We start from the raw sequence: 13120 nt of genomic DNA, 5'->3' as shown, positions 1-13120 counted from the left end.
ATTGCTGATAGATGAACAGACAGATGGATATATAGACTAATATGATGATAGATTCATTTTTGTAAATGTTGTGATGATGTTTTTATGTACACTGTACAATGTATTATTTCCTCTTCATATTACTTTGTCTTATTATTTATCACTATTTATTTATTTCTATTATAATGTTTTATATTTATCTTATCTATTTCTTGGTGCAAACTCCGTTTATTAAATTACATTTTTTTATTTGAATGTACTATTTTTTATAGTAGGTTATTTATAACTTAGTCATTTATTTATATCATACACACACACACACACACACACACACACATAAATACATGTTATTATCTCTGTTACGTTGTGCACAAGCACAACACAGCACGTGACAATCTTATACATGGCTTACTTTACATATTTGTATGTGAACCCTGAACGTTTTGCACAATGTATTCTATTTATATTGATTTATTATTTAATTTAGTTTCAACATACTTCATTCAACAGAACCTTCTTGTAAGTAACTCTATTGATTTTACTGTATACCATGTACTAAATGTTTGTCTTTTTACGTCACAGCTCCATCAGCGAATCACGAGCGTCCGATAGCGGAAAAGCGCGAGTAAGCAATTTACCGAGTTGTTGCAGCAGCAGTGGCCACTACATGCCTGTGACCTAGATAAGTCTGCACATGAGCTGTTGCTTTCAGCAGTTTAATAAATAAAACACTGACATGAAGACACTAGTCGTAGGAGTTGGTGGGTAAGTAAGTCCTGAGGATTGTAAACATCAACGTGTTGCTGTGTTGACCTGCATCCCTTTTGTTGTTGTTCCTGGGTCATTTCGCCTCCAGATAGCCTGTTGGACCTCAGATAGCATTTTGCATGCGTTCGTTTTTCACATCACATTTATAAAATGTAAAGTGGAAACACTGGTTTGTGTCATTGCTTCGTACTTCATTGAACAAGTTGGTGGTTTATTGTGAAAGCTAAGTGGGAAATACAGGGAGGCAAGACAGCAGGGCACAGAAAAGCACCGGGAAATGCGCACGCCTCCTATTATTCAATGACATGTTAATAGAATCAGAATCAGAACCGTTTTATTGCCAAAGTATGTTGCACATACAAGGAATTTGACTGCGTGCTGCAAAGATAGATAGATAGATAGATATGTACTTTATTTATCCCCAGGGGGAAATTAGTATGTTACAGCAGCAAGACACCAACATTATAGAATCAGCACAGTGCAAAATACAAGACACGATTTAAAAATAGAAACATATTCAGCAGATAGTCAGCAGATATTCTTTTTATTTTACATTAAAAAACATTAACACATTTTCGACGAGGATCCCTTAAATGTGTGTTTTCTGTCTAAATAACTGTGACCTAGAGATGTACTGGGCAGGATATTTCACAGATAAAAAAGGAAACATTTTTAAACTGCAATTTCTTATTTTTTATTGGCTGGCACACACGTCAACTGACATATCTGCAAGAAGCTGATATCTGCTAATCAGTTTTTCTTTCAGGATGACCAATGGGGGGAAATCGACTCTTTCCAAGAGTTTACACCAGCAGATACCCAACAGCTGTCTCATTGCACAGGATTCATATTTTAAGGTAGACTACTTTAAATCATATCAAACCTTTTACACACTGTATACACGAGAGCTCCAGTGATCACAGTGGATGCTCTTTTCTTCAGGATGATTCTGTGATTCCAGTGGACAGCAATGGGTTCAAGCAATATGACAGTAAGGACACTTTTAATTGTTTGTTTAAGACATATTCGGTGCAGCTGTCGTCCGTCTATTCATCCATCTGAAAATGGTGGATAGATGTATGCATGACTGGAGGGATGCAAGGGACTAGCTACAATAAAGAACACTGCGGCCATGTTCTTGGAATATTTTCTGGGGATTTGGGAGTTTTATCTACCTGGGGAGGTTGTGAATATTGACTACTTCTAGGCTAAGAAAGAAAGAGATTATACCATTCATACAAAAAAAGTAGGGCATCAGATCATGATTACTTTCATATCTTTTACTTTTAAGATAATAATCCTTATTAAATATTAGTTACAGTTTCCCATTCAAATATTATAAAAACAGAAAAAAAAACTTCAAATTTGAGAAGCTGGAACCAGACAATGATTGGCATTTTGCTGATAAATAACTTGAATATTTAATTTCATCCATTCTGTTGAAGTGCTCGACGCTCTCCACATGGACACGATGACGAGCGAGGTCGACTCGTGGCGAAGAGATCCTGAGTCGTTCCTGAGGCGGCGAGGCCTGAACCCAGAGCGCACGACACCACCAGTGGATGAGGAGGTGTATGTGCTGATAGTGGAGGGCTTCCTCATTTTCAACCACCGGTACACAAGGGGGGCTTTAAAAAAGCTACTGTGTTCGTAATTTACGCTTTACTTTATTGGCCTATTATTAGAAAGTTGTAACTTGATAAAGCCTCTCTCTTAATATGATAATAATCATAAGATATTCTAGGTCGTAATGCTGTAACTAACTTGTGTTTTTGTGTGCTTTACCTTTCCAGGCCTCTGAATGAGCTATTTTACAAAAGATACTTCATGGAAATAGCTTACGAAGTCTGCAAAAGGAGACGAAGGTGTCAGAATCTAAAATCAATACACTTGTCTTTTCTGTTTTTTACCTTTTAGAAATGGATTTTGTTTCAGTTTCGTTTTCCATGAGCTATGTTTGAGCTGCTGTAACCAAAAAAGCAGCGAGAGAAAGTTTGCCTCTTCATGTTTTCACCTGTGTTGCTGTCTTCGATTGACAGGTCGAGGGTGTACACGCCTCCCGATCCTCCTGGGTACTTTGATGGACACGTGTGGCCAATGTACCTGAAAAACCGGCACGAGATGGAGAGCATGGTGTCTGGAATTTGTGAGTATCCAGTTGATGATGCCACATGTACAGTATGTGATGCTGATGGGGGGGGGGGGGGGGACTGAATTATTGGAGCAGTTAGGGTATTTATTGTGGCTGAGACCTCAAAAAAAGTATGTTAAATAATGAAACCATGATCACCGTAGCAGATTCACTAGTTATCAAGATGAAATGACTGATTTATCTGTTTGTTGTTAGTATTTCTGGATGGACTGAAGCCAAAGGAAGAACTGCTGGCGGATGTGTATGAAGATGTTTGCCAGGAAATAGAAAGGCTGAAGGGTAAGTTGCAAACAATCATAAACAATACATCAACAACAAATCCCACTTACTTGTTTTGAATAAGGAGAGACAGGCTAAAGCTGAGTTAGGTTACTTAAAATACTGTATTTAAAAGAAAAAAACCTCATTTTACTTTGTGCATTTTGTTTGCAGAAAAAGACTGACATGGTCCGAATTTCATTTGTTTGCCATTTGAAGTTGGTGACTGCTGCTCCCATGGATAACAAGAAAGTTCATTTTTTAGACTAATGTGTGACTGAAGGGACCAAAACAATGTGTTAATGTCGATGTAATACTGACAATGGTTAATATTGCTGAAAAGATTTTGTTTTTTAAACTGTATGACAATTAACTGCATGTGAAATTGTTGGTGCTGGAGAGTGGACAAGACTGCGAGTCGTTTAAGTAGCAGACAGTATTTTAAAGTTAGGAGGAACTCTGAGAAACCTAAATATGTGGAGTTTTTTACAACTTGATGCTGAATACAGTCGACATACAGTTGACTGATGTGATATCTTACAATGTTTCATACCTCACTCTGTTGTTTTTATGATGATGTATGGAGAAGTTTTACTTTTGTTATTTTTTAATCACACATGCGCATACTGTGTGCATATTGCATACACTTGTGATGTAACACCAGGTTACCAAATACATAAAGTGTGCATCATTATCAAAGATCAGTTCTCACTCATATTGGATACAACAAATATTAAACAATAACCATTGCATACTGTGATTTGGTGAGCATCATTTTTTCTTACAAATCAACAACTGGATGTGCCAGAATTTTCTTCAATTAAACAAAGATAAAACAGAAGTAATTGTTTTTGGTACCAAGGACGAACAATTGAAAATCACCGCTCAGCTTCAGTCACTGATGTTAAAACCTACAAACCAAGCCAGAAATCTAGGTCTAGTTATGGATTCAGACCTCAACCTGAACAGCCATATCAAGACAATTACAAAATCAGCCTACTATCACCTGAAGAATATATCAAGGATTAGAGGACTTATGTCTCAACAGGATTTGGAAAAACTTGTCCACGCATTTATCTTCAGCAGACTGGACTACTGTAACGGTGTGTTTACAGGTCTCTGTAAAAAGTCTGTCAGAAAGCTGCAGCTGATTCAGAACGCTGCAGCTCGAGTCCTCACTAAGACCAGGAGGGTGGATCACATCACTCCAGTTCTGAGGTCTTTGCACTGGCTTCCTGTCCAACAAAGAATTGACTTTAAAATCCTGCTGTTGGTTTACAAAGCACTGAATGGTTTAGGGCCAAAATACATCTCTGATCTGCTGCTACCTTATGAACCATCCCGACCCCTCAGGTCGTCTGGGACCGGTCTACTTTCTGTTCCCAGAGTCAGAACTAAACATGGAGAAGTTCAGTTTTTCTGCTCCACATATCTGGAACAAAGTCCCAGAAAGCTGCAGGTCTGCTGAGACCCTCAGCTCATTTAAATCAAGATTGAAGACTTTTCTGTTTGCTGCTGCCTTTAATTGAACCACATTCAATTAATATATTCATCAATTTCCTGCATTTCTGCATTTTACGACTGTATTTTATTTCTTACACTGTTTTTTAATGTTTTAATGAATGTTCTTAATTGTTTTTAAATCTCCTTTTCTTTTGCCTTGTGTTTTGATGCTTTTAATGGTTTTATGTGAAGCACTTTGAATTACCTTGTTGAAATGTGCTATACAAATAAACTTGCCTTGCCTTATATATTATTTGCCAAAGACTAAAACTGTGAATTTGTACCATTGGTGGCATTCTGTCTCCACCTGGTGGGTCATTCCGATAAACTGGAGACCGACTAGTGACCAACCTTACATTGTTCTCTGCACAAGCACTCTATGACCTGCAAACAAAGCTCTATCAAACTCTCTTCACCAACAAATGACAAGGAAAGACACATCACAGCAGAACATCTTTCACACTTATGTTGAACCAGCTATTTTTATTTTATTATCATGAAACCAATTCAAATAAGATGTGTGCCTAATCGACGTGGCCCAAGGCCTCTGTGGACTTTCCACCCAACACAAGAGTTCACCTTTTTGCCTCCAAGTTCCCATTAAGCACTGTGTGCACACAGCCGACTACACATGGCAGCCTCAGATTCTTTTGTGCTGTAATTCGATTAAGAAAAACGTCTTTTTAGGAATATGCACCATGTGAACATAATATAAACTCAAATAAAACTAAATTATTTTCTTTACAAAAACAGACAGGGCCAAAACATGAATTAATAATGCAGGACCTGTTCATATCTGACTTCTGACATGCAGCTAATCTTTGCCCGGTTAATAATCCAGCCTTGGTGCAAAGGCTTGCATTGAGTTTGTTTATTTGATGAAAAAGAATTCGTAATAGTGAATGGTACCCTGTAGAGGTGTTCATAACCAGTCGGTGCTCTACCAACAACCCCACAAGGACCCACATTTCTGCTGATTCAAGTTATTGCAGATTTATTGCAGATTTTCAAATATGTCCATTAATTCATTTTTTTTAAACAGACAGAAACCCCTGGAGTGATGTTACAGGAGTCTTTGTCAGCAGAGCCAGAACCTTCTTAGAACGTTTGGCCTCAGACTGCACAATGCGCTCCCCTCCTTTAGAATCCTATAAATAGAAAGCCTGATTCAATGTTCAGGCAGAATCCTGTTTGACTGCTCAGCGTGCCGTGTGAACCGAGAGCTGCTTTCTTAAAAGCGCTCATGTAATTTCCTTTAACTTTTGCGTAATCATCGTCTCACTAATGAAGCTGGGATTGTTTCCCATCACACTAAATGATACAAATTTTTCCAAAAAGTCCGTGCTGTCAGCAGCACATTTATGTTTGCCTCAGCAGCCAACTTGTATGGCCTGAATGTGCAGTACAGGAGCGGTCACATGTAAATCTGGACATTCCTCACTTCCCTCTACTGACTACATCCTCTTCCAACTCGACATATATACCTCTGCTGTTCTCATACGTCAACACTCTCTTAACAGCCTCATACCTTTTCAGTTGCTCGATTAGTCGCTGGATATCGAGGCGAGAACATGTCGAACACGGGATCTTCAACATATGTGTGTTTGTTTCTTGCCTGCTGCTTGTGTTGCAACAAAGCTATGCCGACTAACCTCAACCAGGAGGCTGTGAACGACAGACCTGTGATCGGTGAGTGAAATGTACCACCAGAGGTAAAGAGTTTAGGGGATACAAACATTTAAGAAATAGAACAAAATGACTCTTTCTTTGTGTGTCACTGCTGAATTTTCACATCTGCTGTGTTTTTTGTCCCACAGGTATTTTGACTCAGACAGTTTCAGACGAAGCCATGAAACCGTTCGGGAGGACCCACATACCTTCCTCCTATGTGAAATTCATTGAGTCTGGGGGCAGCAGAGTGATGCCTATCAGGTGGGTTGAGTCCTCTGATGTTGTTTGTAACTGTAAATACAAATACCATCATACCATATGTTGACTGAAGCTTTTTCATATGTGATCAGTCAGTTTAGGTGACAAAAACAATGGCAATCATAGAAACAATGGAAGATCATTCTACCTGTTAACACCCACCTTTTTAATCTGCAGAATAAAAAGGTGCACACTGCTTCTTTAGACAGTAGCATCAGAGTATTGTTGAGTTACATAACAGTCATTTGAACTACTGATATGTCACTGCTGAGTTTTGCTGCTTTTGTTGAAAAATAAATGGATTTTCTGTCGCCTTTGTCTTCCGCGCTTTATAAACAATGTACAATAATATAGTAAGGAATCGTTTATTTGTCTTCCACAGATTGACTCTTAAAACCACAGAATATGAAGAAATCTTCAGGAATATCAACGGGTGAGCTGCGTGAATGAGTAGGAAGTGGAATGCAATTACATTTACTTCTTAAATAAATACACTGATTGCATTTCCCCTCAGATCTCAGTGTGACACTGCTCTAACTGTGTGATGTCTGTTTAGCTTGCTTCTCATCGGGGGATCAGGAGATTTGAAGACATCAGACTTTGCCAGGGTGGCGAAGATCTTTTACAGACTCGCTCTGACGGTTTGTTCAGCAGATCATTATTTCCATTGTTTCTCCCTCAAAAGCCAGTTGTTCTCTCTCTCTCTCTCTCTCTCTCTCTCTCTCTCTCTCTCTCTCTCTCTCTCTCTCTCTCTCTCTCTCTCTCTCTGCCTAATAGTCAAAAATGTTTATTATCTGTCTCTTTAATCTTTTAAATTGACTGAAAATAATGTGCTTGAGTTCAGTCGAGTGCGAATTCTCATTATATTTCATTTTGTGAGACTATTTCTGAATCATTTCATCATGAAAAATAATACTCTTTACGTTACACTACATTTAGATGATTACTACTTGCTTTGAATTCTTAGTTTGCTGGTAAAACCAACAATAAGTTCATAAAACACAGTGAAGTTCAACAAATGTGCAGCTCCTACAGTAAATTATGTTTTACCATCACCAATCCATCTGACATTTTACTCTGAAAGAAAGGTTTGCACTGAGGACGAATATATCTGATGTTAAAGTGAAGTTTATTTTTAATATGGTACTTGTACCGAAATACAAATTTGAATGCAGATAGTCTGACAGAAAATTTGCTTTTCTTACAACAGCCTGAATACGTTTTTGTTTTTTTCCGAAACAAAAAAGTGACTGTGTGTGTGTTGCAGGCCAACGATGAAGGGGACTTCTTCCCCATCTGGGGTACATGCATGGGCATGCAGCTGCTGACTGTGCTGGTGGCCGGAGAAAATGTGCTGGAAGACACCACAGCTGAGAACGTAGCGCTGCCCCTCGACCTCACCCCAGGTTGGAGCTTACTGCGTTATTGTTGTTTATGTGAATGCCTTTTATATTCATGGCATTTAGTGAATATGTTTTAAATAGAAGGTACGGTCTAAATAAAGTGGACTATTCAATTGTTTGGTGAACTGTTCTGGAGAACAACGTGTGCTGAATCGTACCACTTGGTGTCAGTATAGAAGCAAGTTATGTTCGGGTTTAAAACAGAAGGATGCGAGGCTTCGGCAGGCTGCAGGGAGAGTTCTGCTTCAAGCTTCCTGCGCACGCGCATCAGAAAAACGGAACTGGATCCGGTTTCAAAATGAAACAATATTTAATGTACGACACAAAGTTCACTTACAAACGGAATTAACTATCAATAGTAATGTTCTCGAGAACAGAGACCACACGCACGCATCTCACGCACAGGTCTGAATTCAGGTACTGAAAAACGAGAGCGGGTGTGGTCTGAGGAATTCGCTCCAGAACAGTCTCTTATATGTCATAAAACGTGTGACTGATCCTCCATTGATCAGTGATTGGCTCCATTCGAATTCTGTCCCCTCCCTGGATCGATCCTTTAGCGAAACATCTTCTCTCCTCGCAAAACATCTTTTATTGACTCCACCTCTGGTCAGTTGTCCTCCCCACTGACCACATCCTCCATTTGCTGCATGTCTCATTCAGAATCCCTGTCTGACCCTCAAACTATTCTTACAGTGTTCTAATACCTTCAGTGACTATACTTTTATGATTTGATACATTCAATTAGTTAATATACTGTAACACATAATATCTTCTAGAAGTAAGAATATTGTAAACATATTGTGACTAACATATTATTATTGTGACACTTCTACTCATCAATAGGGGGGTTATTTAATCGTACTTATGTGTTTAATACTGAAATTCTCCACAGTTCGGAGCGTGTTCTGTGTTTTTGTCTTCTAATAATAATTAGCTTGATGACACCTTGTGTCTTTTCTCACATGTATTTCTCTCTGCAGAGGCCGGCTCTAGTAGGATGTTTGAGGGTTTCCCCTACAGTCTTATGAAGGCTTTGACCCAAGAACCACTCACTGGCAATTTTCACCACTATGGAGTTGCAGTGAAGGTACAGTAAAGTGTCACTGTACAGTATGTTTCACTTCCTGTGTTTTTTCTTAGCTGTTACTGTGCTGGGAAATAGAATGAGAGACATTGTGTCTCCCAGGCTTTCTGTCACATATGACTGGTACTTTTGACCTTATAAATGTAGACATGAACAATCCGCAGGTTTAACATTCATTACAAGATTCACAAGTTTCTCTTCATAAACTGTCTGTGGTTAATCAAAGCTGGATTACTTCCCCAAGGCCCCAAAAACCCAGGCGCACATTGGTTTGTGGTACTGTAATTTGATTCATTATGTAATTTCAATTTCAGGTGATATTAAACTTATGTGGCGCATATTCCGAAGTTAATTTGTGTTCAATCAAATTACCACTCAGCACAATTTAGGCCATCAATATTCCAGCACAATAAGACTGTACGCAGTGTACAGAGACATGGGTGTTTTTGTCCCGGGGCTCCCCAGCGAATTCATCCGTCCACGTACTCAAGATTGACAGATAAGATGAACTTCATTGATCCAAGGCAAAGAAAGCAAAGCGTCACAGCATGAAAAGCAAATACAAGAACACATATTTACTAAAGTTATGTGACCGTAAAAATTTTGAATACTGTATACAATTTGGGGCATTCAAATATTGACACAAGGAAAATACATAAATCATACTGTAAGGTTAATAAGAATTATTTTTCCTTCAGACCTTCAAGGGAAATGAGAAGCTGCAGAGCTTCTTCTCCCTGCTGTCTACAAACGTTGCAGAGAACGGAGTCCACTTTGTATCAACCATAGAAGGTTAAAAGAATATTTCTATATCAATTTGACAAAGTTGTGATTATTATACTACATTAACTAATATATGCATTGTTTTATTTTTTGTTTCTTCCTTCATGCCAGGTAAAACATATCCCTTCTATGGAGTACAGTGGCACCCGGAGGTGAATCGTTTTCAGTGGAAGAGGAAGCAGAACTATCCTCACTCTGCTCATGCTGTTCAGCTTTCTTCTCTGCTGGCTGAGTTCTTTGTCAACGAAGGTAAGTTAGTTATCGAGTCTGGTTGTGGGTTATGATGATACATACTGTGAGACCATATAAAGAATATTTTCCGAATTGAATTTCCAGAAATCTCACAATCTATATTGATTGCAATAAAAGTTTCACGACTAGACATTTAATAAACACTAGTATTGACAAGTGTTGAAAAGAAGACTGATATTTTCATTTAACTGTAAACATGTTAAAATGTACTCTGATAGGTGCTGACTGACATATTAACTGGTAATTAACCTAAAACAACATACTATTGAGGTCATGGGTCAATGGTTTTAAAGGTGCATAATATACGAGATTGGGAACATTTCTATTGCCTCTTAACGGCTCTCAACATGTCGACACAGCATTTTAAAGTTACATGCGTCAATCTGGTGCACTTTGAGAGCAAAATCAATAGATCAACAAAGAAGTTTGTGCTCTAGTCAACAAGTCAATCATACAGACATTGGTTGTGTAAATATGAGTGCTATGAGGACACAGGAAAAAGGTCACACTCACAAATCATGGTCGACAAGATAGAGTTTAAGGCAGGTAACAAACGGTCCACACGCAAAATCAACGAGAGCAAACAGTCGACAGTCTTCATACTGGTTTTTTTTTTTTACAAAAAACTGAGAGAGGACAACTCAAATCTCCCTACAAACTTTGAACCCTGAATTTGGACATTGAATTTTCCTGGTTATTGCTAAAAACAGTTGTGAATGTCCTTTTGTAGTTGAACTCCTCAGACAGGCAGCCACGTTGCTCTCCTTGCAGCCTATTACGCTCTGATTTGACCTGAATTAGGCAAATTAAAGAAAATAAAAGGTGTGTTTGAGGCACAATGTTTGTGCTCTTCTTTTATTTGAGAAGATTATGCAGTTTATCATGTACAGCTGAGGCCATATATTTGAATACAGCTAGGTCAAAGACATTTAAACTCACATCCACAAAGTTACCATATATCTTGTTTTGTGTTCATTTTGAGCTTCATGCTCCTTAATGATGACTGGCTCAAAAGCATTCATGACATGATGCATACAAATAAAAAAAAGATGAAGTGACAACTAATTCTAGCCTCCCTGAACACTACCCATTAAAACTGCATGTGAAACAACTTCTGTGGTCGTGATTTGAATGGGTTGATGACGTGACTGGAGTAAAGCTTGGAAATGACCTAATGCAATTGATTTGTGGCATTTAATGCTCTGCTGCTGGAGCCCGGTATTGATATGGTGCTCCAGATAATCCTTCCTGTAATGAAAAGCCCCAACCTCCCCAAAGGGTCTCATTTTAGGACCATTGCCTAATTCACCGTGCCTGCACGCAGGACAAGACATTCCGTAAACAGTTAATTAATCATGCGAACCTTTGCAATCATTGTATTCACAAAAGGGCATTATTTGTAAATTTGGACCCTTTTTCCAAATTATATTTTTTACATTCAAAATCTACACTACATTATCAATCAACAATTCAAACTAAGTATGATATCAGAACTGCTTTTTTATTTGGCCCAAATACACATGAAATGCACCAGAAATGCAATGTTAGGCTCAACATGTGGAGCAACATAAAGCCAGTGTTTAAACTTTGGCATTAATACCCATTCAGGGTTCCACCCTGATTCCAGGTGCACCTAGATGGCATTAACAAAACAAATATTTCCCACAATCACTGACAGCTACTGAACCTACTCTGGTCTACAGCCCCTTCCTCTAACCTGCTGTCCCTCCCTCAGTGGAGGCTGTCCCAATGGGAGCTATACCTGCCCTCTCTGAATGTCTGTCCCTCTATGAGAATCTGCGGAGTCCCTCCTGCTGCCCTTGCTGTCTCTTCTGCTACAAAGAGACGATAAAATCCCACTCTTACTCCACTTTATTTCTCTACAAAAGCCTATGAAGAACCAAACAGGCTACTAACTTGCCATCCTGTAACTGCAGTGGATACTGTAACGTTAGTTAACATAACTTACCTCAGACAATGCTGTGTCCTCAGAGGACCTGTCCTGGGTGCAGCTATGTTTCATGGTTCAGCCAGAGTCTTGGTAATTAATGGGAAAGACTGCTCTTAATATGACTTCGTGGTGGTATTAGACTGTTGTGGGCAATGCAGCCTATCAATGAGCACGAATATTTCACTAGATTAAGCAAAACATTAAAATTAAAAGTATTATTGGATCCATAAACTCAATGGAATTTCCAGAATATTTATAATATCATTCAGAATATATATTGATATCCCATTACAAAATGATATATACAATGATTGAGGCCCTTTGAAATTCAACACCCCGAGACCCAAAGTGATCTTAGTTCAGCCGGGATGAAGAGAGAAGATTAATATGAATAACATTTTAGCTTCATAAAACAAAAAAGATATCACAAATATTACATTGAACACTTCTAAATCCTATTGTTCCCAACAATGACTTGAATATTCTATTCTAATCACATGCATCTCACTTTGTTTAGGAAGGAGAAGTCTACATCAGTTTGACAATCCTGAGGAAGAGGCCTCGTCACTGATTTACAACGACACGCCCGTCTACGCTGGAAACTTCACAGGATATGAACAGATCTATTTCTTCTGAAGTCCTCGAGCAGCTCTTGTCTGTGTGTCACTCTGCAACACAACACTTCATATACAGTCTCGGGGGGGGGGGGGGGGGTTAGCCAAAGAAATAATTGTACATGCTGTAATTGTGCTTATTTGCATATCTAAGCTTTTTTATTGTCATTTTGGAGATGAGGCTCTATGTAGTAGAACATCTGGCTGGGTCTTTAGGGTACATTTGTAATAAAATAAGTGAAAACCTCTATAAAAAGCTAGAAAGTTGACTTGCTGGACTTGCATACGCCGAAATAAATTAGAGCTTAATAAAATGACAAAAAAAACAAATGAATTACTTGCAATAGAGTGCCGCATAAGGGGTGACGTATTCTTGACTGTTTCCTTATTTACTCACATATGGATATGTTTAAGTTCATCTGTGGTGTCTCGTTTCTTTTT

The 13120-nt window shown here is 38.6% G+C and overlaps 2 protein-coding genes across 2 annotated transcripts; both read left to right on the top strand.

Moving 5' to 3' along the window:
- Positions 1–650: 650 nt before the first annotated feature.
- nmrk1 (nicotinamide riboside kinase 1) lies at positions 651–3441 on the top strand. The gene is made up of 8 exons (XM_079271068.1): positions 651–744; positions 1514–1604; positions 1690–1738; positions 2193–2361; positions 2541–2612; positions 2787–2893; positions 3095–3178; positions 3332–3441. Exons 1-8 carry the CDS (start codon positions 716–718, stop codon positions 3340–3342), a joined length of 612 nt encoding a protein of 203 aa, XP_079127194.1. The 5' UTR covers positions 651–715; the 3' UTR covers positions 3343–3441.
- Positions 3442–6223: 2782 nt separating this feature from the next.
- LOC306778450 (gamma-glutamyl hydrolase) lies at positions 6224–12716 on the top strand. The gene is made up of 9 exons (XM_079269946.1): positions 6224–6349; positions 6478–6592; positions 6972–7022; positions 7146–7230; positions 7857–7995; positions 8976–9082; positions 9778–9871; positions 9974–10111; positions 12583–12716. Exons 1-9 carry the CDS (start codon positions 6232–6234, stop codon positions 12699–12701), a joined length of 966 nt encoding a protein of 321 aa, XP_079126072.1. The 5' UTR covers positions 6224–6231; the 3' UTR covers positions 12702–12716.
- Positions 12717–13120: the final 404 nt, after the last annotated feature.

Source organism: Melanostigma gelatinosum (assembly GCF_949748355.1).
Source record: "Melanostigma gelatinosum genome assembly, chromosome: 6".
In the NCBI taxonomy this organism is placed as follows: Eukaryota; Metazoa; Chordata; class Actinopteri; order Perciformes; family Zoarcidae; genus Melanostigma; species Melanostigma gelatinosum.
Note: the sequence above shows the minus strand (reverse complement) of the source record. Positions and strands in the feature narration are given on the sequence as shown.

What these genes read in the sequence shown, in the direction of transcription:
- nmrk1 (XM_079271068.1), top strand. Translation starts at nt 716, where the DNA reads ATGAAGACACTAGTCGTAGGAGTTGGTGG. An exon ending in CTAGTCGTAGGAGTTGGTGG is followed by an intron (nt 745 to 1,513) that starts GTAAGTAAGTCC and finishes TTTTTCTTTCAG; the next exon opens with GATGACCAATGGGGGGAAAT. An exon ending in CACAGGATTCATATTTTAAG is followed by an intron (nt 1,605 to 1,689) that starts GTAGACTACTTT and finishes TCTTTTCTTCAG; the next exon opens with GATGATTCTGTGATTCCAGT.
- LOC306778450 (XM_079269946.1), top strand. Translation starts at nt 6,232, where the DNA reads ATGTCGAACACGGGATCTTCAACATATGTGTGTTTGTTTCTTGCCTGC. An exon ending in GCCCCTCGACCTCACCCCAG is followed by an intron (nt 7,996 to 8,975) that starts GTTGGAGCTTAC and finishes TTCTCTCTGCAG; the next exon opens with AGGCCGGCTCTAGTAGGATG. An exon ending in CTTTGTATCAACCATAGAAG is followed by an intron (nt 9,872 to 9,973) that starts GTTAAAAGAATA and finishes CCTTCATGCCAG; the next exon opens with GTAAAACATATCCCTTCTAT.